We start from the raw sequence: 27533 nt of genomic DNA, 5'->3' as shown, positions 1-27533 counted from the left end.
AAACAAAGAATCTTGGAAAGTTCTAGAATGAATCTTACAGTTGATGAAAGTTTTCTTTATTCTGTGCCTATAACTATCCATGACATCTTCACTGTTAGCGCTCTGTGGATAGTCTTCAGGACTTCATCTTGAGTCATCGTGCCTGTTGAATGGGATAGTTACAGAAAAACTGTAACCATGCTGATTTGTGTGTGGTGAATCTTATATTCTCTTTTACTTTTCTCATTTTGCTCCTCTTAAATGTTCTCTTTAGGTCAAAGTGCAGCTGCATTGGGGAGCGGAAGTTACTATGGCCACAGTCCAGGATATTACGGTCAGCATATTGCCCCTAATCCCAAACCAACCAACAAATTTTTTCAGTGCAAGTTCTGTGTACGCTACTTCAGGTCAAAAAATCTCCTCATAGAACATACTAGGAAGGTCCATGGAGCTCAAGCGGAAGGGAGTCCACCAGGACCTCCTGTGCCAGGATCCTTAAATTATAACATCATGATGCACGAGGGATTTGGAAAGGTCTTCTCTTGCCAGTTCTGCACGTACAAGTCGCCTCGGAGGGCGAGGATCATCAAGCATCAGAAGATGTACCACAAAAACAGTTTGAACAGTTTGAAGGAGACCGCGGCGCCACCACCTGCCCCTGCCCCACTGCCAGACCCCGTAGTTCCACCCGTGTCCTTACAGGACCCCTGCAAGGAACTCCCAGCGGAGGTTGTGGAGCGTAGCATCTTAGAATCCATGGTTAAGCCTTTGACCAAGTCTCGCGGCAACTTCTGTTGTGAGTGGTGCAGCTACCAGACCCCCCGCCGAGAGCGCTGGTGCGACCACATGATGAAGAAACACCGCAGTATGGTCAAGATCCTTTCTAATATCAGGGGGCAAGAAGGGACGAATGCGCCGGAAGTGCAGAATAATAATGAACCCAGCCCCACGTCCACCTCCCCCTACCTGTCCATGAATGCTGCAAGCCGGGAGATGCCCAACACTAACGTCTCCAATTTCAGGGGCTCCGTCGGCAACTCCATCATGAGACCCAATTCTTCTCCAGCTTCCAAGTTTTCTTCTATGTCTTACCCTCAGATGAAGCCGAAGTCACCTCATAATTCTGGCCTTGTGAACTTGACAGATAGGTCCCGGTATGGAATGTCTGACCTGACTAATTCATCGACTGACCTGGACACGAACAGCATTCTGAATGACTCCAGCTCTGACGAGGAATTAAATGAGATAGACAGTGAGAACGGCTTAAGCGTTATGGATCACCAGGCGTCAGGCCTGACTGCAGAGCAGCTGATGGGCTCTGACGGCAACAAACTGTTAGAGACCAAGGGGATTCCGTTCAGAAGGTTCATGAATCGATTCCAGTGTCCCTTTTGTCCTTTCCTCACCATGCATCGGCGCAGCATTTCCCGCCACATAGAAAACATCCACTTGTCTGGAAAGACTGCCGTCTACAAATGTGACGAGTGTCCATTTACTTGTAAGAGCTCATTGAAGCTCGGGGCTCACAAACAATGTCACACGGGTACGTCCGATTGGGACGCTGTGAATTCGCAGGGTGAGAGCCTCTCTTCCTCTCTGAACGAAGGTATGGTCTCTTACGAGAGCGCTAGCATCAACGGTAGGAAGTCAGGAGTCATGTTGGATCCCTTGCAGCAGCAGCAGCCACCACAGCCACCGCCACCACCGCCACCGCCACCATCCCAGCCACTGCAGCAGCCGCCGCCGCAGCTGCAGCCATCACACCAGGTGCCACCCCAGTCACAGCCACCACCAACGCAGCAGCCACAGCCACCCACACAGGTCCCACCCTTGCACCCTTATAAGTGCACCATGTGTAGTTACTCCACCATGACTCTAAAAGGGCTAAGAGTCCATCAGCAACACAAGCATTCCTTCTGCGACAACTTGCCAAAATTCGAGGGGCAGCCCTCAAGCCTACCACTGGAAAACGAGACAGAGAGCCACCCCTCTTCCAGCAACACTGTGAAGAAAAGTCAGACCTCAATTCTTGGGTTGTCCTCCAAGAATAACTTTGTAGCTAAGGCCTCTAGGAAGCTGGCGAATGACTTTCCTCTTGATTTGTCGCCCGTGAAGAAGCGGACAAGGATTGACGAGATAGCGAGCAACCTGCAGAGCAAAATCAACCAAACCAAACTGCAGGAGGACGCGATCATCAATGTCGAGGACGATGAAGAGGAAGAGGATGGCAATGAAGTAGAGATCGAGGTTGAGCTAGACAGGGAAGAGGAGCCAGCAGAACCCATCCTGGAGGTTCCTGCTTCCTTCGCAGCCCAGCAGATTTGGGCCAGAGACACCAGTGAGTCCCAGAAGGAGCCCAACTACAGAAGTATCGCCCACGATTATAATGCCACCAATGGGGCCGAGATTGAACTCACGCTTTCTGAAGATGAAGAGGACTATTACGGCTCTTCAACAAGCATGAAAGATCACCAAGTGTCCAACGCAGCCCTGCTGAACACTCAACCCCCTATCTACGGGACGGAACACAATAGTGAAAATACAGATTTCGGTGACTCTGGAAGGCTTTACTATTGTAAACACTGTGACTTTAATAACAAATCTGCCCGGAGTGTTAGCACGCACTACCAGCGGATGCACCCCTACATTAAATTTAGCTTTAGGTATATCTTGGATCCCAATGACCACAGCGCAGTGTACAGGTGCCTGGAATGCTACATTGACTACACCAACTTTGAAGACCTCCAGCAGCATTACGGTGAGCATCACCCAGAGGCCATGAATGTACTCAATTTTGACCATTCGGACCTGATCTACCGATGTCGCTTTTGTTCTTACACAAGCCCAAATGTCAGGAGCCTGATGCCACATTACCAAAGAATGCATCCCACAGTCAAAATCAACAACGCCATGATCTTTTCGAGCTACGTCGTCGAGCAGCAGGAAGGGCTGAATGCTGAGTCCCAGACCCTGCGGGAGATTCTGAATTCGGCTCCCAAGAGCATGGCGACATCCACTCCCGTGGCTCGTGGTGGTGGTATGCCTGCTACGTTTAACAAAAACACTCCTCCCAAGACTTTTACTCCAGAATGTGAAAACCAGAAGGACCCTTCTGTCAACACGGTGGTCGTTTACGATTGCGATGTTTGCTCGTTTGCGAGCCCCAACATGCACTCTGTCTTGGTTCACTATCAGAAGAAACACCCTGAAGAAAAGGCCTCGTACTTTAGGATCCAGAAAACCATGCGCATGGTGTCTGTGGACAGAGGCTCTGCCCTTTCCCAATTATCATTTGAGGTGGGTGCTCCATTGTCTCCCAAAATGTCCAACATGGGTTCCCCACCCCCCCCACAGCCCCCACCACCAGACCTCAGCATTGAGCTTTACTACTGCAAACACTGCTCCTACAGCAACCGGTCGGTTGTGGGGGTGCTTGTCCACTACCAGAAAAGACACCCAGAAATCAAGGTCACTGCCAAATATATCAGACAGGCCCCCCCCACGGCAGCAATGCTGAGAGGGACCGAAGGGCTCCAAGATTCCCCTCGGCCTTCTGCCCCCATGCAGCTCAACCGGAGCAGCTCTGAGGGAGAATGCCCTCCCGTGGAGACGGAGATGTTCTTTTGCCAGCACTGTGATTACGGGAACCGGACGGTCAAAGGTGTCCTCATTCATTATCAGAAGAAGCACCGGGACTTCAAGGCCAATGCAGATGTCATCCGGCAGCACACGGCCACCATCAGAAGCCTCTGTGACCGAAACCAGAAGGCCGCCAGTTGTGTGCTTCTCCCGGCTTCTGGTATGGAGCGGGATAAGACGAAACTTAGAGCGCTTAAATGCAGGCAGTGCTCGTATACCTCCCCCTATTTCTATGCCCTGAGGAAGCATATCAAAAAAGACCACCCTGCCCTGAAGGCCACCGTCACGTCCATCATGCGATGGGCATTCCTGGATGGCTTGATAGAAGCTGGCTACCACTGTGAGTGGTGCATCTACTCCCACATGGAGCCCAGTGGCTTGCTCCTGCATTATCAAAGGAGGCACCCGGAGCACTATGTAGATTACACCTACATGGCTACCAAACTCTGGGCTGGGCCAGACCCATCCTCTCCCACACTCACCATGCCAGCTGAAGCCAAAACTTACAGGTGTAGGGACTGTGTTTTTGAAGCTGTCTCCATCTGGGACATCACCAATCATTACCAAGCCTTCCACCCCTGGGCCATGAACGGTGACGAGTCCGTGCTGCTGGATATCATCAAGGAGAAAGATGGCGTGGACAAGGCCATCCTTGCACCCGAGGAGTTGATAGGCCCCGTGAATTGTGAAAACAGTCTGCCCACCCCCCTCCCCGAGCAGGAAGCCGAGTGCCCAGAGGATGCAAGACTTTCCCCAGAGAAAAGCATTCATCTGGCTTCAGCGAACCCTGCCATCTCTTCCACCCCGTACCAGTGCACTGTGTGCCAGTCTGAGTACAACAACTTGCACGGCCTCCTCACCCACTACGGGAAGAAGCATCCGGGCATGAAAGTGAAGGCTGCTGATTTCGCACAGGATATCGACATCAACCCAGGGGCGGTCTACAAATGCAGGCATTGTCCATACATCAACACTCGCATCCACGGCGTCCTAACCCACTACCAGAAGCGACACCCGGCCATCAAGGTGACCGCCGAGGACTTTGTGCACGATGTGGAGCAGTCTGCCGACATAACCCAGAATGACGTGGAGGAGACGAGCAGGATTTTCAAACAAGGGTACGGTGCCTACCGGTGTAAGCTGTGTCCATACACACACGGCACGCTGGAGAAGCTCAAAATCCACTATGAGAAGTACCACAACCAGCCTGAGTTTGACGTCTTTTCCCCATCTCCCCCCAAGCTGCCTGTCTCCCTGGAGCCTGAGATAACGACTGAAGTGAGCCCCTCCCAGGTCTCCGTGACGGAGGAGGAGGTGGGAGAGGATCCCATGTCTACTTCTCACTTCTCTACCTCGCATCTGGTCTCCCACACTGTGTTCCGGTGCCAACTCTGCAAGTACTTCTGTTCCACGAGGAAGGGCATTGCCAGGCACTATCGGATCAAGCACAATAATGTCCGTGCCCAGCCCGAGGGCAAGAACAATCTCTTCAAGTGTGCCCTGTGTGCCTACACCAATCCCATCCGCAAGGGACTGGCAGCCCACTACCAGAAGCGCCACGACATCGATGCGTATTACACCCACTGCCTTGCGGCCTCCAGGACCATCAGCGACAAACCCAACAAGGTGATCATCCCATCCCCACCCAAAGACGACTCCCCTCAGCTGAGCGAGGAACTGCGGCGGGCCGTGGAGAAGAAAAAGTGCTCCTTATGCTCCTTCCAGTCTTTTAGCAAGAAAGGCATTGTGTCCCATTATATGAAGCGCCACCCAGGGGTGTTCCCAAAGAAGCAACACGCCAGCAAGCTGGGGGGCTACTTCACGGCTGTCTATGCAGACGAACACGAGAAACCCCCATTGATGGAAGAAGAAGAGAGAGGCGGCTTGGAGAGAACCGAGGTGGAGGGCGAAGCTCAGGACGTCGAGTGGCTCCCGTTCCGCTGCATCAAATGCTTCAAGCTGTCCTTCAGCACGGCCGAGTTGCTGTGCATGCATTACACAGACCACCACAGCCGGGACCTCAAGAGGGACTTCGTCATCCTCGGCAGCGGTCCCCGCTTCCAGAACTCCACCTTCCAGTGTAAGCACTGCGATAGCAAATTGCAAAGCACAGCCGAGCTGACCTCACACTTGAACGTTCACAATGAGGAATTCCAGAAGCGTGCCAAACGTCAGGAGAGGAGGAAACAGCTTTTGAGCAAGCAGAAATATGCAGATGGTGCTTTTGCAGATTTCAAACAAGAGAGGGTAAGGATATGTTTTGATTTCCCTTCCCCCAGGAGGCCTCTCATCACTGGTGCCCACATGCACTTCTTCGTTGCCAGCCAAACTGCTGCAGGCTTCCTAGTGACTTAGCTTGCCAGAGAGCTCAATAAGTCAATTAAACGTTTCGAGCTTGATTATCCCCCGTTCTATACTCACCCCACTCCACGGTCCTGCTCCCCTCCCTTTCTCCCTCTGACTCCTCCCATGGTTCCCCAGGGGAGGTTTGGGGTGGTTTCTATGTATGTCTTCTTGCCAAGTAGTGTATGCTGAAGCCTAGTTAGACAATGCTTGATTTTCTGAAGACATCTGTGGGCTGTTTCTTGGTATCCTTAGCCCTTCTCAGCTATGGCTTGGTCTTTGTGACAAAACACAGTGTTTGTGTCAGGAACCTAACATCTCAAGGAATAGATTTTTTTAAAATTTTAAATCAAGAAGTTTATTAAAGGAATAGCTGCGCAACATTTCACCTGCGTAGACAAAACTGACCTGAAAGCCAAGGTAACTTAGTAGCAGTTACAACGGGCTTCTCCACAGACCTCGCTCCTCACCAAACGGAGCCTAACTGGGTTCCAGTGACTGCGTCTAGTAGGCAATGTGTCATGGCTGATGAAATTGAGATATATATAAAATACTTGCCTCTGTCTCCTTGGTTTTTAACCTCTTTAAAGTACAATATCCAGTAAACTCTTAAGAGTGCAACGCCTGCCTTTATGGGAGGGTGTGGTGTATTGATGGCTACCACTGTATTTTACCAGCCTTTCGGTCACTTAGAAGAGGTGCCAAAGATCAAGGAGAGGAAAGTGGTGGGCTACAAGTGTAAATTCTGTGTGGAAGTGCACCCAACGCTTCGAGCCATCTGCAACCACCTCCGGAAGCATGTCCAGTATGGCAATGTCCCGTCTGTGTCGGCTGCCGTGAAGGTGAGAAGGGGAAGGTCCAGGTACCTGGCGTGTATGTGTGCGAACATATGTGCGTGTGTATGTGTGTGCATGTGCGCATTCACATGCGTATGTATATCTGAGTTATTTATTAACCCATCACTTGAAGCGCTGGGCAGAGTGTGGCCTGGGATGCGGGCACTCCTGAGTTATGCTTGGTTTGCTTCGGCTTGTTTTGATTTCTTTGCAGGTTGGACATTCCGAATCATTCTGTTCAGGGAAAGGTTTGGCTTTGATATGGTTTCTGATTCTGGGGTATGGTTTGGTGGACCAAGATGGTCCTACATTCTCATGTAAGGAGGCTCGGGGTCATGCTATTTCATGCTGCTTGTCACTAGATCATTGTTCTGAATTGCCAGAGCCCATGGGAGGAACTGAGTGGGCTCTGCTCCTGTCACCTGGGCCTCTCACTGCCTCATCCATACTGTCATTTGCCCGAGCATGCGACAGTCCAGGAGAATCCGCATTTTTCTTCTCTCTAGGTTCTCTGAGTTGTGCAAGGGGCATTGATCAAATATAAAGCTAACAGCCTTTGAGACCTGGTTTGTCTGCTACACTCATCTTTCCAATATGATGCAGCCAGTGTCTTCCTTCCCCTTGTCCCTGCCTTTACTAGCCTATCCGTTTTGAATATCATAATCCAAAAGCAGCTGCTGTTTCAATTGCTAATTCTCCATTGTACCTTCTAGAATATAGTTAGGTACTTCACGCTTCTGAACACAGAAGTTAGTTCAGGTTTCTGCCCTTTTCATCTGGATGTTGGAATATGTTTTTATTATTTGCTCTTTCTTGACCTTTGTGTCCTGTTTACTCTGAAGGTAAAGCTTATCTTCTCTTGAACACTGAACCCTTGTCTTTGATGAGAACACTGGCAACCCAGGGACAAAGAAGATAGCTTCTACTTTGCTGTAGTGTGTCCCAGTCTTCCTAGACTCACACGAGAGAAAACTCAGTAGTCCAAGGAGCTACTTCAGAAGTGGATGACATAAGAATCAGCCTGCTCCTTAGCTTTTGGAATTAATCACACATTAGCCTTCATTTGGAAGTGGCATTTTTATCTGCGAGATAGAGACAAGGAACAAAGATCTCTGTTAAGCTTCATCTCCAAATGGCCCAAAATTCTTAGGTGACTAGTGTCTTAGTGACTGTCCTTTTGTGAAGAGACACCATGACGAAGGCCAACTTTTTTTTTTTTTTTCCTGAGACAGGGTTTCTCTGAGCTTTGGAGCCTGTCCTGGAACTAGCCCTTGTAGATCAGGCTGGCCTCGAATTCACAGAGATCCACCTGTCTCTGCCTCCCGAGTGCTAGGATTAAAGGCCTACGCACCACCGCCCAGTGGCCAAGTTTTATGAATAAAAACATTTCATGGGGAACTTATAGTTTCAAAAAGGTAGTCCATTATTATCATGGTGGGTGTGTGGAGTGTGATGAAGAACTAGCAGGCATGGTACTGGAGAAGTAGTTCAGAGCTTTATATCCTGATCTATAGGCAGTGGGGGGGAAGGGGGGAGAGAGAGAGAGACTGGGCCTGACATGAACTTTTGAAACATCAAAACCCATCCCCAGTGACAAACCTACAATAAGGACACACTCCTGATCCATCCAAAAAATGGTTCATCAATTAGGACTAAGCATGCAAAAAAATGAATCTACAGGGGCTATTCTCATCCAAACCACCACAGCTAGACTATGCTTTTCCCCTTCCTTCCCGCTCCCCTCCCCTCTCTCTCCAGGTCCCCTCCTTTCTTCTTTTAGAGCTACAATCCTAATCCAACTTTATTTTGGAATAGAGATCACAATTTAAAATTTCTTTCAAAGACTGGTAACGAATAAACCGTCTTTAGACCAGGAAAGCCCATGTCACATGTCTTGGGCTCTCTAGTTCCCAAAGTATGTCACCCCCAAACCAACACTGCTGTGAAGGAAATGATTCTCAAGCTGGCCCTCCTTCTGTGGGGAACCAGAGAGGCAGAGGAGAGAATGTTGCCAGGAAATGCTGACAAGCTTGGGAGATTGACGGGTAAAGAAGGAAGCCGGGGTGACAACAATGGATATTTATTTTGTTGGTGGGGCATGTGTGTGTGTGTGTGGTTCTCTTAGCAGGAGGCTGAGGACCCTTCCCACTTATTCCTGGATGGAGTGGAAGCAGCCAGAGACGACAGTGGCACCCTGGTGGGCCGGGTGGATGGTGGACGCTGCTTGCTTGATGGAATGTTGGAGGATGAAACCCACCCGGGGGGATACCATTGCAGTCAATGTGACCGAGTCCTGATGTCCATGCAGGGGCTGCGTTCTCATGAGAGGAGCCACCTGGCCCTGGCCATGTTCACCCGCGAGGACAAGTACAGCTGCCAGTATTGCTCCTTTGTTTCTGCCTTCCGACACAAGTAAGTGTCACTGGGTCGTCTGCCGTGGTCACTGAGAGAGGATATTTTAGAGAAGGTAGCCAAGCTGCAGCAGGAGACAGGCAGACACTTGCATGAGCATGAGAGCTCAACTCCCAGTCCCTACCTGTGCTCAGGTGTCCCCAAACAAAGAGGGACCTTGGCCCTCACTCTTGCCATCTCTAAAATGGGCCTAAGAAGAGTATTGATGAGATGACATTAGATTTGGCCAGTATAGGCATTTAAAAATCGGGAACTTGTTGAATTGTTATAGTTTACCCAAGGGAAGAATTTTTTTACTGCTAGGGCCTTCAAATATTTAGCCAAAAGTTGAGTATCATTTGAAGACGTCAAATTCTATTTTGGAAGTTGAGGCATGAAATGGGCAAATGAGTCCTGTTAACCCGACTCGAGTCACGGGAAGGTAACAAGGCTATGGATGCTAAGGAGATTGCTTGGGGAACAGTGAGGTAGAGAGGTAGGGGAAGGCACCTCTTTCCATGCCTGGCAACCTGAGTTCAGTTCCTCGTACTTACATGGAGAAGTCGGGAGAACTGACCTACGCAAGTGGCCTGACTCCTTTATGCACTCTGTGGCAAGCGTGTGGTGAAACAAGCCTCTCTCTCTCTCTCTCTCTCTCTCTCTCTCTCTCTCTCTCTCTCCTTCAAATTGTTAAAAAAAAAAATTCTGGGGAGTATAAGAAGCAGGAATGTATCATGCCCCATCACCCCACCATAGCTTTAAAACAGGGAATTTGGGGTGATGGGGAGTTTCTGAGAAGAATAAACTTTTTGTCGCATAAATATTCTTTCTCTTAAAGGCTGGCAGAATATTGAAGGTAGCTAGCTTAACTCTTATTCCTGTTGCAATTGAAAATCAGTGAGACTTGTTCACTTCAAGGAAACCAAGTACAGACGGAACTCTCGAAAGCAGAGGGAGGCCTTGTGTCTCAGGAGAGCAGGACAGACGGCATGCTTTTTATTCTGGTCCAGAGCTAACGTCTAATCCGTACTGCAGCACTAAAACTGGTGTTCTTCTCAGTTCCTTAAGTATTAAACCATACCACACAATACACACAGGCCCTCAGTAAGGTATTTTGAATAAAAGAATAGTATACGCCTTGCACTCTGTCTCGGGAAAATATGAAGAAGAGTAGGATGTGATTGACTTATGAGAAAGAATAACAGCAACAAAGGACCAGGGAGATGAGGTGCACTTTTAAAAATGAGATTTCAGTAAAGCTCTGTGAACTTTTTAAATTTTTTTAATCTTTATTTTATGTGTTTTGGCCTGCATGTGCGTATGTATGAGGGTGTTGTATCTCCTGGAACTGGAGTTACAGACACTTGTGAGCTGTCGTGTGGGTCTGGGAATTGAACCAGGGTCCTCTGGAAAAGCAGCCAGTGCTTTTAACTGCTGAGCTCCCCAGTCCTGAGTGCTGTGAAATTTAACAAAGAACAATGCACCTTCTGCTTGGGGGAGAGTTGGGAGGGTTTTATAGGTTATGGACATTGAGTCAAGTCTTGACATGGGAAGGTAGAACCTGCATAGTTTGAGGCGCCAGGGGAGGGAGAAGAGAGGGTCCGAGGAGGAGAACATGTCAGTCTCGCTGAGGCCTTACCTGGTAGTTTAAATAAGCTTTAACTTACGTGAAAAGGAATAGTGGAAGTTACCTCCTGGCTACCTAAATAGACATCCTATTAGGTTGTCTTTAAATGCCAGGAATTAGTACATTATAATTACAGTACTGGCAAAAGGAAGAGTCTGGAATGAGTAACATATTCATAATTACTAACAATTATTGCACCTGCTGATACAGCAGGCACTATCTTAAGTATCTTCAATTATTACCTCTTTCTATTTACAAAACAGCCCTATGAGCTATGGCCCCATTATCATCTCTATATTATAGATGGAAAAAGTGAGGCCTGAAGAGACTAAAGAGTTTTCCTGAGGCCAAATAGCTAATAAGTAAATAGCTGGGATTCTGTCTCAGTTGGTCTGACTGTGTAGCTCAGCCAGGGAGATCAATTTAGAAGAAATAATAATAGGAGCTCATTTAAGAAGTCAGGGGACTGGCTTCAGGATTGAATCGGTAAAGACCACGTAACAAAGTAGAAGTGGCATCCAGGTTTGAGGCTGGTTGGCTGAGAGAATGGCAGGGTCGTTTGCGGAAACGAGGAGAATTGGCTTTGTAGGAAAGTGTGCCGGGTTTGGGTAGTGCGGGTTGAGTGTGGGCTTAGCTAAAGGGCATCCAGAGGGAGCTGTCCGGAGGCCATCGGTCCTGTAGCTGTGGCGCTCGGAAGAACAGCATATGTGTTGGTGGTGAGCAGCAAGAGTTCCCTGTGAGTCATTGAGAATGGAATGCAGACCTCTGGAGTACTGTACAAATGAGAACATCCCACACCTTGTTGGTTAGCTTTATTATTTTTCAGACTAATAATTATTAAGAAGTGCTAGGGGTTCATTCTAATTAAGTTGTGTCCTCATAAACCGCTTCTGTAAGAGTGATATGAGCAACTGTGGTTGCTGTTTATCAGGCAGGGTTTCGGTTCACCCTTCTTTCATACACGATTCCTTGAAACACACTTGCACCGTGCTCTGTATGGATAGTGAGCTGGAGGACAAGGCACGTGGTAGGAGCAGGAGCATGCCATGCACCTTGAACTCTCTCTCTCTCTCTCTCTCTCTCTCTCTCTCTCTCTCTCTCTCTCTCTCTCTCATTTCTTACAGCTATCCTAGAACTTACCATGTAGCCAAGGCTGGTCTTGAACCCCTGATGCTCCTGTAGTAGAATCCAAGTACTACGATTATAGTTATGTGCAACCACACTGGGCTTCTATTTATTGATTGGTAATGACGCCCCGTGTCATTAGACAACAACAGGGAAGAATTGGAACAGCTTCAAAGTCTGATGTTAGAAGGGGCAATGGGAAAATGTTTGCGGGTTTTTAATCCTGGTTTTCTTTTCTTCCATCTCAAGCTTGGATCGCCACATGCAGACCCATCACGGACACCACAAACCATTCCGCTGCAAGCTCTGCTCTTTCAAGTCCTCCTACAACAGTCGGCTAAAGACACACATCCTCAAAGCCCATGCTGGTGAGTTGGTATTCGTGGGATTCTTCAGCGGCTCTTGAGTTGGCTACCTCATGGCTTCTAGTGAAATTTAAAGTCTCTTCAAATGAGCATGATTTATTTTGGAGGTGGTTGTGTGTTCAGTTTTAAAGAGAATACAAAATTAAATTTTGTTCATAAAACCAAAGTCATCACCTATGCTTTGTTTGGTTGATGCTACCAAGAGCTTAGAATAGGCTGGTTTGGTTTTAAAAGAAATTTCTGAATTACCTTGGCTTGATGATGGAAATTATATTAAAAAGGAACTCTTACATCCACTGAGCTAACTACCAACTGAGATAAAATGTAGCTAACAGAAAACCCAGGAAGCATGAGATTTCTCAGGAGATGCCCTTAGGTAAGCCATGTTCTTTCACTTGAGTCACACATGTCCAGGAGCTGTGCTGTTTCTGTAACACCATGGTATTAGTCCCAGGCTGCACACTAAGCTGTGACAGCCATCATCGTATTCAACCCTACAGCATTCCAAAAGGGGCAGCATTATGTAATTCTCTCTGTGCCTTCTGTAGCATTGGCTCCGAACAGTCTCACAGAAGCTGCCCAGAGCCTGGCTCTTCACTTTTGCCGCCCACTCATACAGAACCCGTATCGTTCCTCTGCTTCATGATCGTTAAACCTGTTGAGCTGTTTTAGGGCCATGAAACTGCTTAAGTCACACAAGTACCCTTAGCCCCACTGGGGATCCGAATTGGAGCAAGGAGGCTAGCCATGTAGGCTTGTTTCTGGTAGTATTTTTGTCTCTGGAAAACTTCTGAAGTCCAAGGAATGAGTAACTTCAGAGTTCATCTTACTTTTAGAAACTCATGTAAATCCTAAATTGATCAGCAGGGACAGCATCCTGGTGAGCTTTTCTCATTGACTTTTGCCTTGTCAAAAGTCATTTTTACCAGTGGGGGGCTAGGTGAATGCTCTGGCCTAGGTGAAGGTCTTTAAACAGTCCAGATGCTACAACTTCCAAACACTAAGATGAGTGCATGTTTCTAGAGCTTATTAAGCTGCCCAGCCTCCTTGTGCTCAATAGTTGACCAGAAGAAGTATCCAGAAATAAAAGCAATAGAATTCTGCTGTCGGTACCCCATGGGAGCTTGACTCTGAGCCACTGAGAGATCCTTGGTTTGGAAAAAAAGTCATATGTTTGCTATAAGTCTTTCAATTTGTCTATTCTCAGTTGACTGTTTTATTTATTTTTATTGATGTCTATAGATAGGGTCTTGCTATATAGCTCAGAGTGGCCTTGAACTCACTGTCTCCTGGTTTTTAAATTTAATCTTAAAAATAAACATTTAAGTAGCCAAGAGAGGGCATATCTTTAGTTCTTGTATTTGGGCAACTGAAGCAGGGGATTCCCAGAGTCCAGGAGTTTGAGCCAAGCTTCAGTAACATAGCAACATACCACTTTTAAGAAAATACGTTTTTAAAGTGCATATTTATTGAAGGAAATTTGAAAACAGAAGGAATCTATTCTGTCATTAGTAATGCTATTCTATAAAGGCTACTGTTAATATTTGATATTCCCTGTCATCTGTTTTCTGTGTAATTATTTTCCACAGTTGTGATGATAATGTCTGTAAAGTATGTTTCATGTTTCATCTCATTCTTAATTTTCTGTTTTATAACAAGTTCTCAAGAATTTAACAATGGTTCACCCAGAGCATATACCTACATTTGTCTAATTGTTTTCTTTTGTTCCAAAATCTAGGTTGTTTCATATCTTTCCCGCATAAATAGTATAATTTTTTTCATCAAATTATTTACATTCTCTGTGTGTGTACCATTGTTTGCGTGTGTGTGTGTGTCCATGTGTGCACGCGAGAGCATTTGCCATTGTGCATGTAGAAGTCAGAAGACTTCTTACAGGAGTCAGGTCTTTCTACCACGTGGGTTCCAGGATTATAGCTTGGGTCATGAGCCTTGACCTCACATGCCTTTACCCACTGAGCCACCTTGTCAGTTTACAAGTAATACTAAACTCCAAATGAGTATCTCTGTATTAAGGGTGTATCCCTCCCTCCCTCCTCCCTCCTTCCTCCTTCCTTCCCTCCCTTTCTCCTTGTCTCCCTTCCTTGCTCATTGGGATTTTTGTGACCATATCTTGCTATTGCAGCCAGGCTGTCCTCAAACTCACAAACTTCTTGCTTTAGCTCAAATGCTGGGGTTATTGGTGTGAACCCCTATGCCTGGCTTGTAAGCTATTTTCTTAATACCCTCAGGAGTAGCCTTATTAGATCGGGGGCCAAATTGCTTTCTTGTTACTCTAAATGAGATTGATTTCCAGATTTATCAGACTAGAATATATTTGTTTGATATCAGACAAACTCACTGACAACCTTCATTCTTAAAATGTAAAAAGCTGGGTTACAGCAAAGGTAAGCCAGCCACATTCTTGTCTTAATTTGATCATGGCTTTCTGGGCTGTAGTTCAGTTCAAATGCATTATTTATGGGATGCTGAAAATGGTATCCATGCTCCCCTTCTCCCTTATGCTTAACACATATAATTCTCCCTCCCAAAGACCTGTTCCATTTCGATACTGTTGTTCAGATAGGAAATGGAATTTCATGATGAGCTTACCCTCAACCCCAAATCAATGTGGGTAGAAAATGGTTAAGAATGTGTCAGATGAGGAGCTGTGTCGTTCAGCAAAATTAAACTTGAGAATCAACACAGTAGCTCTCCTGTGGATGGACAGCATGCTTGGAAAAGCCATTGAGAGAAAGAATTAAATTTATTGTTTTCTGGGGTCGACTGCAACCTGCTGTGGTCGCTTTTTTGCATAGAGAAGGAAGAAGAGATTTAACCCTTTCGGAATTAGGTGGCACAATAAATAGGAACCATCCTAAAATTTCACTGCTATAGCTAGAACAGGAGACACATGGGCACAGGTGACTTTCCCATAGAGCTTCAGGGCTTCTATTTTAGGAATTGCGGTTGTGAGGATGGGCAGGGAGTTGTCCTCGGAGGGTTTCTAGACCAAGCACCCTTCGAGCGCATCTCTAGAGGGAGCCAATTAACGGTGTGGTTTTGCTTTCTAGCCCTCTTCCTCCTGACTCCCACCTTTCCTCTCTACCTCACCGCCATCTCCTTCTAGGTGAACACGCCTACAAGTGTTCTTGGTGCTCCTTTTCCACCATGACAATCAGCCAGCTGAAGGAACACTCCCTCAAGGTTCATGGAAAAGCCCTGACCCTTCCCAGGCCACGGATTGTCAGTCTCCTGTCTTCACACGCCCACCACTCCTCTCAAAAGGCGACCCCCACCGAGGAAGTGGAAGACTCCAATGGTAAGAATGGGTTCTCCAGATGGAATCACCATAGGGGATGAGGTAAACTAATTTTTTTTTTCTAGAGGAAATGCTTACGTGAAAATATGATGGTTCAAATGAAGGGAAGGAAAGGAAAACTCTGGAGTAGGAAGAGGTGCGCAGTCTAAATATGCATGGTGCCCCAGTAATTATGTCCACAGATACCAATAGAGGATCGTGCTGGCTAGGATGCACCATGCCAGTGCTGGGTTGCTGGGTTCTTCCATGGGAGATTCTCATGAGACAGGAATGGAATACAAGACAGACTCCGTGTTGTTTTGATGGCTATCTCGTCTTGTAAAAAAAATGTGTGTGGTGTATGGAGTGTCGGTTGTGTAAGTTAGCCAAAGCTCAGAATAGATGGGAAGAGCGAGTGAATGGGGCTCTCTTATCAGAGTGGGTCACGTGACATGTTAGAGACGTCTGTGTTTTCTTACAGCTGGCGTTTGTCGTGGGAGCATCAGTTGGGAAATGGGTTTAGAATTGCCTTGCACTGCTGCATAGTATTGAAGGTCAGGCATGAGGAAGATGTTGAGACATGTTCACAGTGACCAAAGCGATAGTCTTGAGTTGGAGCCAGAAGTCATTCTGCATGGCTTTGAGAGCAAAGGGACACCTTCTTGTTCTGGTCAGACCTGGGTTGTCTAGCTTTCCCAGTATGCCTGTAGGATGGGCTCCTTCGTGGAGAATTGGAGATGATAGGAGAGCTTGGAGCTCCAACCTTCTCCTCGGATGCATGGTACCTTCTGTAGCACATCTGAGCCATAACTGCTGTGGTCTACGGTTCTCCCAGCCTTCCTCCCAGGAGCTACTCTTCCATCCATAGGAGGAGCTCAGAGACAGAAAGTGGAGCATAGGCCTGGATTCCTACTGTCTCCCTCTGACAGTCGTGTTTTCCTAGGCTGTCGTATTTTCTCTTCCTGTATGTGAGGTTGAATAATGATATGTACGAGCCTCAGCTGCTTATCCGGAGAGACTAATGAGACAAGGTGCCCACGTCAAATGCCCGCTATGTCTGACGCACAGCAAGTGTCGGTGAGAGGCCATTTTACTTCTGTGGTTTTCATCTTTTGGTCACCGTTCTGATCTTCGGGACCATTTATGGCGAGTGTGGATTTGGGCGTATTTGTGTGAGGACTTAAATGAAGAGGTTCTTGAAGGCGTCTCGAGACTGTGATAGCCCAGCTTGTCAACATAGACTAATTCTCAGGCTATCAAAATAGTAATGAATGATCTTTATTCGTGAAGTCTGTGAATAGGCGGGAACAGAGAGGTGAGCCCCGAGACCAAAATTAAAACAAAAAGTCTTGAGCATCAGATAGCACTGGGAACGTAAGAACTTCTGACTATCAGGGGGGTTTCTTATGGTGCCTATGAGGGATTGAGCACCTGACCTCCACAGATGTAGTTGTAACTGCAGAAGGAAGTCGGTGCTGTCTGTGTCTTCCGTAAGACTCTCCAGGCTACAGTGGCGTGGGAATACCTGTGAAAGAATAAAGGAATAGCCCCCTTCACCCTCCGATTCTCTTCCCTGGGTGTATTGTGACCAGAGGGCAAAAAAATCAAATCTGACCTGAATTGTAAGGTTTTTATTAATGTGAATTTTAATTAATTTGTTTATTCTTGTCTTTTAATCTGGAATGGAAGCTATCCTCCTGTAACCACTTGGGTGAAACTGATCCACTTAAATACTATTCCTGGTAAAGCCTTTTCCAGTCAGTATCAAACATTCCTTCGCCTCCCTTGCAAGTCTGGTCTCAGTCCCGGGATAAGGGGATCCTTGGTCTCAGTCCCGGGATAAGGGGATCCCCTAGAGTCCCGACTCATTCCTTTTCACCCAGGCTAAAAAGCTGGGTGCTGCCAACTCTCCGAACCTGTGCTGGCTACAAGCTGGTCTAGGCAGAGACAAACCCTAAACAAACATAAGATGGTTCTGGCCCTCAGAAAATGAAATGCTTGGAAGACATTGGCTCGCACATCTGAGCTTACTACAGCCCCACGCCTGAATGAAGTACAACCTTCTTTTGTGTGTATGTGTGTGTGTGTGTGTGTGTGTGTGTAGGGGGTGTGTGTATGGGGGTGTGTGTGTCAGAGTCTCAGAAGCTGGACTGTGGAGAGGGGTGGGTTCTCAACAACACGGCCGTCTGACATTGAGTGACTGCAGCTCACAGCCGCGGGAAGGTAATTTCCTCTACGCGGTGCTGCTTTTTGTTTTCTGTCTTGAGAAAGGACACATTTGCTTGGAAGCTCTAGGTGGTAACCATTTGCCCGAGACCGGCGCAAAACTCCTCGGCCCTGTACTGTTTTTAACGCACGTAAATAGCCCCATATCCAAGGACCAGCCACGATTAGTTTAATTTGATGACAAAAAAAAAGTTGATTAGGAGGTGGGCTGAACAGAAAGGAGGCAGCGGATAGGCTGTTCTAGTGAAGGCATAATTGTGTGGACCGAGTAATTAATAGTCTATGCATTCGATAAGTATTTTCTTCAAGCCCTGCTTTAGATCTTGCATTGTTTAGCACGGCCAGGAATGACTTAGGAGGCCCACGCTAGGAGGACAATTTGCCAGGCAGCTCGTGGCGGATTCCTAGAAACAGCTCAGACTGGAGGACGGAAAAACAGCTGTGGGGCTAGACGGTAGCCTGTAAATCATGCTTTGAATGGTGTTTGAAACACACATGTGAAATCCAATTGCACATTTTAATAGAGAGAAGCTGTGGGGCTGTTGGCTCTCATTTAGGGTTTCCCACACAGCAGATGCCAGGACCCTGTGAATGCATGAACCAAAAATGTGTTGCAGGCCTAGGGGGAGTGGAGATCCATAAACCCAGGGAAACTGCCAGTATGTCCTGGGCTATCTAAATCCCTAGTGAGCCATGAGAGTAAAACGAGTTGACACGCTCGCTGCTGTTTTGCAGCGGGCAAACGCTTGCTGTCTTGAGAACAAGCCAGTTCTTTCTGGCAGAGGGAAATAGTCCGGAGGGGGCGGGGAGGTTCTGTCTTTGCTCGTCTCAATCCTAACCCAGAGGGATGCGCGAATGGGGGGGGGGGAGGACTGAGAAAGGAAAACTGGGAGGATGGGGCAGCCCTCAACCCCAGCTGCCTGGCCACACACCTGTTCCGCACTTCAGCAGGGCTCCTGGGCTCTGAGTTGTCAATCTTGACATGTTTCACGACTCCTCTAAATACTTTGCATGATCAGTGGTTGGGAAGAAAAACGACGGCTGCGTGTGGTATTGGTTTTGTGTGCTGGATAATGGGAAATGGCACTCGCTTGCTATTCAAAACAGTGCATTAAGGGGAAGACAGTGAGGTTGTCAACAGAGGGAAGTGTTCCGCAGGGAGGTGTTTACCGTGTTCCTTCTCCTGCCATATAAAATATAGGACTGGCTTTTCTCAGGCTGTTTCCAAGTCTCCGCTTTCAGACCAGAGAACTGTGTACAGGCACAGATATAAAGTAACAAAGAAAGTAGGCCAATGGAGTGTAGCCATAAGGTTGGTTTAGGCCTGAGAAGCTACACAAGACATGAGCAATGGATATGTAACTGGTAGTTCAGCCGTGTCCTGCCTTTTTCCTCCTTGAATTTCCCCTGGCCAAAACCAACCAAGCTAGCGAACAAATTGTTTCTTCTGCCTATCCAGTTCTGCCGTATGGACCTTGCTTGCTTTAAGAATTAGCTACCATGAGACTCTTAAAACAGAAGGTAGAACGAGAGAGAGAGAGAGAGAGAGAGAGAGAGAGAGAGAGAGAGGTGAGCTCTCCACCCCGACACTAGTTAAATACTGAGAAAAGCACAAAGAATTTAATCATTATACCACTCCATTGGAGGAGTCTCTGATTTTATGAATTATTGTAAAAAGTATAATGAGCCATGAGAACTTTCTCGGTTTTGGCAATTTTGATGTAACAGAGAAATGTAAGGAGTAATGTGATTTGTTTGTTTTTTAAGAAAGACTGGTCTTGAAACCCATCATGTAGCTCAAGCTGCCCTCAAACTTACAGCTTTCAGAGCCTGGGAGTCCTGGGCTTCTGCCGCTGTTCCTGGCTATTCTGTGACTATGTTCTGTGACCAAAACATTTTCAGTTGCCTTTTGTTTTGGTTTGACTTGGTTTTTGGTTTTTCGAGATAGGGTTTCTCTGTAGCTTTGGAGCCTGTCCTGAAACTAGCTCTTGTAGACCAGGCTATCCTGGAACTCAGAGAGATCTACCTGCCTCTGCCTTCCGAGTGCTGGGATTAAAGGCGTGCACCACCATCACCTAGCTTTTGTTGCTTTTTTAAAATTCTAGATTATTTGACAAACACCTTTTTTTAAAATGAGGTATATCTTCCTGAGGAACCATAGGCGTCTCACCTCTGAAAATCCCAGTCCTCTACCTTCACTCAAAGTTGACTTCAGTTCTTTTTTCCCCATTGCAGAATGCCTTCATCAACCAACCCTGATGTATGCTCCCCTCTCTAGCTGCTAACTTCTTCCTCCCTGCCCACACCTGTTGACTAAGCTTCACGGGGCACGCTGAAGGATTTCTCCTTGACTGCGTCTTTCTATAGTTTATGACTTTTCCTTCCTTTGAAGCACACTTTCTAAACTCTCAGGGCCCTGCCCTGATTTTTATCACCTCTGTCCCTTACCTGAAGGCTGTATTTGCACTTGTAGGTGTACTATGGTTCTGTCCCTATTCTAAACGGGACAGTCAGGTAGGCATTTGGGAAATGCAGTATTCTTGTAACTGGTTTCTTGGAAGCTTCCTAGTTTTCAATTCAGTCCACTATACTGAGTTCCCAGACTTATCTAAACTCCCCAGAGCTAAGCGAGTTTATATCCATTTAAGAGAGATGTTCAAAAAGCAACAATTTGAAGATGATGCCTTGGGGACCGTTGTCACAGAGAGTTTCTGATGCAACCATCATGCCATACTGAGCAGATCCACCTTCAGGTAGCATTTGAAATATCGTCATTGTTCTCTGCATGCGACTGACCACCTGTGTGGGAAGGAAACTGAAGGTTGAGACGGGGTAGCTGGAGAGGGATGGGTATTGCTGGAAGGTTACCAGGTAACAGGGCTGCCTCTTGGAGTCGGTGTATACAGTTGCCCCTTCAGTGGACTGTTTATTTTTCATGTCTCTGAACATATAATGTTTTGGGGAAAATGAATTCCAAACTCAATGATCCTGTATAGACTGAAGCAGACTATCAAAACTGGTTGATGAGTAGGACTTTCCTTTTCCCTGAAGAATTGTCCCACCAGGCTGCTGATAGGAAATGATGTAATAACTCTAAAAGACACATTGGTGCAGCTCATTGCGGACAACTTGGTTAATGTGTGGAATATCCCAAGGTGTCAAATGCAAGACATGGGGAAAGTCTTAAACGCACTAGTGTGTGGGTGACGTGGGTGAGCGCAAAAAGAGGATGGTGTCGAGGCTATCTCTAAACTATCAACTCATTTAATCTTGACCATGGTGCTACTTGACACCTAAAAACTGAGATCCGGGATGCCTGCTTTCTGTGGAGATGCTTTTCAGGTCTCTAAATAGGTCAGACATAAAATTCAACCTTTGAGAGGATCCAATTAGTTGCTAGGGCGCCAGACCTTCCACACAGGTTCCAATTGCAATCAGATTTCTCTTGGGGTGGGAAAAAAAAGAGAGAGAGGTGGTTTCTCTAAAAATGACAGTAATGAAATAGAGACTTTTGCACGAATAACTGTAAGATACAAAGATTTACATCATTTAGAGCACGTGGGATATAAGACATAATTTTAATGGCTTGACTATAATTTTAATAGGTTCAGCTGGTCTCAGAATGATGTGACCAGACACCACTAACCTTCCCTCTTTGACATCAGAATTCCTTCATAAAATGTAGTCTGGAGTTTATTTTATGCTTATTGCAAAGCATGGCTGTTCTACTGTAGAGTCTTCAGACTTGGTGACTTCCTGGAAACAGAGAGTCAGCAAAGACTCTAGATTGCACTCTGTGGTCTCCAGAGGAAAAGCTCTAAGCACTGGCATAAGTGGCAAATAGAAACCCTCCAGACTGATGATCGTCTTGAACGTGATCGTGTGATAGACTCTTCCAAAGAAACTCACATGCCTGGGATTTGGAACCTGAAATGCTCTTCAATTGTTTGACAGTGAATTTTAATGTTTTTGAGCCAGCCACATTTGTGTATGTGTGTGTGTGTGTGTGTGTGTGTGTGTGTGTGTGTGTGTAGAAATAACAGTTCAAGTGTAGACTTTCAATGTTCTGGGAACCTAGGCAACTAGCCCATCCCCCTCTCCGCAAGCCAACAGGGACGTTTGGTCATCAGAAATATAAATTGCCTGTTACCGAGCACACTCAGAACTAGTTCCAAGTCACACTGGAGTTGACTACGTAATTCCACATCTGTCTTTGGTAGCCGTGGTGACTAGGTGGAGACTGTCTGCTCACTTCCAGAATCCCAGGAGAAATGGCTTAGAGCAGTGGTTCTCAACCTCCTAACGCTGTGACCCTTCGAGACAGCTCCTCATAAAATTCCTTTCATTGCTACCTCATAACTGTAACTTTCTGCTGTTCTAAGTCATAGTGCAATCATCTGTGTTTTCTGATGATCTTGGGTGACACCCATGAAAGGGTCACTGGGCACCTTCCCCCAAAAGGGTCCTGACCCACAGGTTGAGAACCAACAGCCTAAAAGAAAAGAATCCCCATTTTTAACTATGTAGAAAATACACTGAGTTATTACTCCAGTCATTTAGAATAATATTTATTCTTTTTGGAAAGGAAAAAAAAATCTCTTTTCATATTATTGCCTGCCTTGAGTTTTCTGTCACAGCAGCAAAACCTTGATGTGCTACTTTGATTTTATTTAATCAAAAGCCCTTCAAGTTGTCCTGAGACTTACCTGACCCAGAAGTCCCCTCCTCTTGCAAATATGGCTGTTTAGGAGAGAATTTTACGCATGCCTCAGACAGGGTATGGAATCCGTGAAGAACAGTAGGAACTAACTCTGATTCAGGGAGAAAGATGTGGGGTGTCACTGCTGGGGCGCAGGATATGTCCCGAGAAAGATTGGCTTGTGAAAAGAATTTTTTTTAAGTGCACAGTTGACAACTAGATACCAAAAATAGTTTTGGAAACCATTACTCTTCTTCTTTTTAAAAGTTATCCAAGTTTTAATGATGTGACTGGGTAGGGATGTCGTAGTAATGTGTACATTTCTTACACTATTTAGAATCCTCTCTCCCTGCAGAATAATCCCAGTGGTGATGGTGGTAGTTCAACAAAAATAGAGGTATAAGGGAAGGTCAAGGCGGGCGTGACCAGCCAAGGTTTCAGGTAAAGGATGTATTTATTTTCTGCTGGGCTCTGTCTCTTGCCACCGAGGCCCAGAGGGGAATCAGTTCTGGCCTCTGGGCTCTTATCCTTTTGCAAGCTCCACCCAGGGAGGTGTTAGGCAGAGTGCTGGCCCAGCTTAAGTTTCATATTGCAGCACACTGCTCCTGGGAGCCTGCTCCGCTGCTCGGGTCTCCAGCTTCCTCAGAGACACACAGTATTCTTAGACAGATCTCACAAGCCCAGCCCCTTACATCATCTTTTATTTTCACGCAGAGCAAGTTCCCCGCCACAACTGCAGCTAAAGCCGCTCAGACGTCAGACCTTCCCAACCCTTAATCTAGTTCTTAGTTTGCAGCATTGCTAGTGATTGTCTGTCTCCCTTTGGGCCAGAGGGAAAGCTATCCACTGTAGTTTATATAAGGACTCGGCATGTCTCCTTGTTTGCTTCCTAAGTGATTAAAAGCAATCATTTTTATTGACTTAGTTCTGCTGATTGCCTTAAATTGATCATCGGCCTTAATACCACTCATGAATGTGAGGTAAAAATGATTAATTTGGTTTTATAAGAAGGGAACTGAAGTTCCAAGGGCTGAGACGATGAGTTAAAAAAAAAAAAAAGTCACGTAAACCTAGATGTGCTGGAGTTGGGTTTCGTGCACTAAATCCAAAGCCTGCGCTTGTCTGTCTCTCTGCGTCAGGGCCTAACGGCAGAACTGCACGGCTAGGCAGTGAGACGGGCTAGTATAGCACACCTCTTCTTGTATGTTTGGGGGATTTTGGAATTATTCCTTGCTATTTGGAGCTTAAGTTACTAGACATGCAGGTAGTATTAAGTTAAAGGACTGGAAATATGAAGTGAGAAGTTGCCTTTGTAGCTTGTAATGACTTGTCGCTCTGGGAAGGAGAAGGAATTGGCCCACAGAGGACGTGATGGAAGAGGTGGATCTCATGCTAGGGCCGAACTTCTGTCTCGCTGGAGGGGAGGGTGTGTGGTGAGAGTGGGGGAACGGAAGTGCAGGGGGAAAGACCATGGATTTGTTTAGGAGCAGACTGAATTGTAAAACTCACTGTGGAAAATGCTCAGTATTTCTGAGCAGTAAAGTCTGTCTCTGTCTCTTCAGGAAAGAGGTTGTATTAAAAATAGGAGCAGCCTGAGGAGATGGCTCAGTGGTTAAGACCACTCTCTCCTCAAGAGGACCAGAGTTCAGATCCCAGTACCCATATCAAGCAGTTCACGACCACATGTAACATCAGCTCCAAGGGATCTGATACCTTTTCTGACCCCTATGGGCACAGCATGCATGCGTTCATACGTGCACATACATGCACACAGATGCCCACATAAGCAATAAATCTTACGAGAAACAGTGATCTGTCACAGTCATCCTTTTGATGTGGCTATATAAAATCCCCCTCCCTCCACCGTTTGCAATATTTTTACCTACTTACGGTTAGGAAACAGTTTCATGGCCCTGCTTAGCAGAAAACGTTGGAGTCATCTGTGAATTAGCCTCTCTACCCAGCAAAAAGCTCTACCAATAGTTCACTGTGGACAAGCTTCACATTTGTTCTGTAAATAGACTAAACAACAAAACAACTTGTTTTATTATTTTAATTATTTTTAAAGTTCTAGAACCATGAATTGAAAATGAATTTTCCCTCTTGTGATTTTGTTTTCACTTGATGTATTCCATCACTTGAACCATATATCTATATATACATATACATACATTTGAAGTTCAAGAATCTAGTTTTAAAGATAAGCAAGCCAAAAGCATTCTTTCTCAACAAGAAATACAACAAATGTTGAGTAGTTAAAGTATTTAAATGTTTCTTTTTACATGTGATATATACACACACACACACACACACATATGTGTATGTATGTATGTGTATGTGTATATTTAAGGCAGGATTCTCAGAATCATGTAAGACCTTTGAAGTTTCCTAATCAAATGTTATTTTTATTTTCAGGGGTGCTCATCCCTCCTCCCCCATACTTTAATAGAACCCATATCCCTGCTATTTTCTAGAAACCTAATTCATTTTAAAACGTAGCAAATTGGTCTATAAGTTAAGTGCCAAAAATCAAGATTACAGACTGTCTAGCCTGTTTAGAGGAATGGGCTGAAAGTGAGATTTTGCCGGGGGATGAATACGAAGCATGTTTGATGCTTGATAGCTTTTGACCCTTCTAGCCACTTCCATTTCTTGACTTACCAAATATCTTTGTAATTGTCAGCTACCATATCTATCTCTCTGACTACAAACCTTGTGCTCTCTGAGGTCAAGGACTGCTTCCTATTATTTTTTTTCCAGAGGCCTAGCACTTGGCAGGCCATTTAATAAATATTTCTTAAATTGGCTTTAATTAGAGCTGCAAAGGGAATGACAGACAAAGAAAGCCAATGAAGCAACAGCTCTCTTCTGCAGAGGCCGGGGATTTTCACAAGTTCACCTGCACGTTCAGAAGCTGCCATCAACTGGGTAGTATTTGGAAAGGCTGGTTGGGTCTGGCTGTGTGTATCCCAGGATGTGCTGGCTTCCTGTGCCAATCACACCTTCCTCTAAGTTAACTGACTTGCGCAGCTTCTGCCCCTACTGGCACCACCATCTGTGTTTCACTGTGGGGTGTGTGTGTGTGTGTGTGAGAGAGAGAGAGAGAGAGAGAGAGAGAGAGAGAGAGAGAGGGAACAAGCATGTTAGAGGACAATTTGGAGGAGTTTTCTCCTTCCATTATGTGGATCCCAGGGATTGAACTCAGGCTTCTATGGAAGTGTTTTTTTTTTTTTTTAATTTTAACCTGATGAACCCCCTCCCCCATTCTCTCTCTCTCTCTCTCCTCTCACTTTCTGTAACTCTAGTAACTTTTTTCCCCTCTTTTTTCCTCAAGACTACTTGCGCTTCTTTCTTTAGTATTTATTCCCTTTTTACTTTTACTTTTCTGACATTCCGGAGTGATCTTTTATCCCCCTCTGTGAACTTGATGTGAGTCTCATGGTCTTCCTTTCTCATACAGCTTTATCCCTCAAACTCTAGATCATATTCATTGAGCGATTTAGCCAAAACTGGGCTCCCCAGCTTGGGAGAGTTACCTTCCCCTGTCTGAATCCATCTGTAGCTGCTTTGACCATAACACTCCACATCCAGCATCAGAAACTCAAATTCTCTGTAGCTCCTGCTTTGAGCTTTGCCCCAAGCCTGGTGCAGACACTAAGGTTAGCTGTTCAGAGGAGCCTTTTTCCAGCCCACTGGCTTCTCTGGCTTTCTTGTCTCCCTCCAGATCCAAAGTTGCTATCCTAGTCAGGGTCACTAATGCTGTGACGAAACAATGTATCCAAAGAAACTTGTCAAGGAAAAGGTTTACCAAATTACCACTCATCATCAAAGGAAGTTAGGACAGGATCTCAAGCTTGGCTGGAGCCTGGAGGCGGAGACCTTGGAGGAGTGCTGCTTACTGGCTTGCTCACTGTGACTTGCTCAGCCTGTTTCTTACAGAGCCCAGGACCAGCCCAGGGATGGCACCACCCACCGTGGGCTGAACCCTCCCCCATCAATCAGTAATTAAGAAAATGTTCCACAGCCTTGCCTACAGCCCTATGGTAAAAATCTCATAGAGGCGTTTTTCTCAATTGAGGCTCCCTCTTTGGTGACCTTACCTTGTGTCAAGTTGGCATAAAAGTACAATCGCTGAATCCCAACCCTGAACAGCCCCTTCCGGTCCTCACATCCTCCACTGATGTCGGCTCATCTTTCTGGCTCTTAACCTCAGTCTTTTCCGAGGGGTTTTCCCAGGTTATCTTTGTTAATCACAAATCTGATTTACTGTTAAAAATAAACATGAGATTCTTTAGACTTATCTCGATATAATGTCAGTGTATCCGTGAGTATGCCACAGTAGTTTCTGGAAAAAAAGATAGAAGCAGAGTTATGAAGTTGCCAATGGCTGCTGCCTATCTTTCTTGTCCCAAAGAAAAAAAGGAGCGAGCAGCTGTGTGGTTAATAGCTATGGCAATCACAAATTATTGTACTTGTAAGTTGTGATTTTATTATTATGATGATTTTACAGTGTTTTAAAATTTTGCCCCTGGGTAAATTTTTAATTAGGAATTTGCAGAAAGGTAGATGAAGGAACTCACATCTACCTTGTGCTCAGGCTAAACTAATGCCACCAACATGTCTGCAGGCAGAAGCCTGTTGACTCTAACTAAACCACAGGCAGACGGTTAAATTGTCAATGAAATTCTCCAAAGACACGTTAAAAATTAGTGAATTCTATATGTTGTTATGACAACAAAATAAGATAGTTTTTCCTAATTCGTCTGCAGGATTATTATTTTTTTTTTGCATTGTGGTTTATAACCTCCATAATGTATCCCTGAAAAGAATGACTCTTTTTGAGTCTTGATGATTGTTTTTTTTTTAATATTTGAAATAGGTTTTCAGTCTGTAGTCAAGATCATCCTTGAACTGTTTAAATTTTAAATACATATATTTGTATATATTTAAGATACATTTATATAATATAATACACATATTATCTCCCATGCATGCTGGTCTCAAG

At 45.8% G+C, this 27533-nt stretch overlaps 1 protein-coding gene across 6 annotated transcripts in view; it reads left to right on the top strand.

Annotated features, from left to right (window-relative positions):
- The window catches only part of Znf462 (zinc finger protein 462), a 134104-nt gene that overhangs the window by 57858 nt on the left and 48713 nt on the right, over window positions 1-27533 (top strand). For 5 of the 6 annotated variants that reach the window (XM_050165899.1, XM_050165891.1, XM_050165908.1 and 2 more), the window contains exons 3-7: window positions 254-5865; window positions 6639-6803; window positions 9106-9209; window positions 12190-12308; window positions 15433-15624. In XM_050165899.1, coding sequence (XP_050021856.1) covers window positions 254-5865; window positions 6639-6803; window positions 9106-9209; window positions 12190-12308; window positions 15433-15624 — 6192 coding nt within the window. The other variant, XM_050165935.1, reaches the window with a different exon arrangement.

This window comes from Alexandromys fortis, unplaced genomic scaffold (assembly GCF_014885135.2).
Source record: "Alexandromys fortis isolate MF-2015 unplaced genomic scaffold, M_Fortis_MF-2015_v1.1 scaffold_18, whole genome shotgun sequence".
NCBI lineage: Eukaryota > Metazoa > Chordata > Mammalia > Rodentia > Cricetidae > Alexandromys > Alexandromys fortis.
The sequence above is the reverse complement of the archived record's forward strand: the minus strand, read 5'-3'. Positions and strand labels throughout refer to the sequence as shown.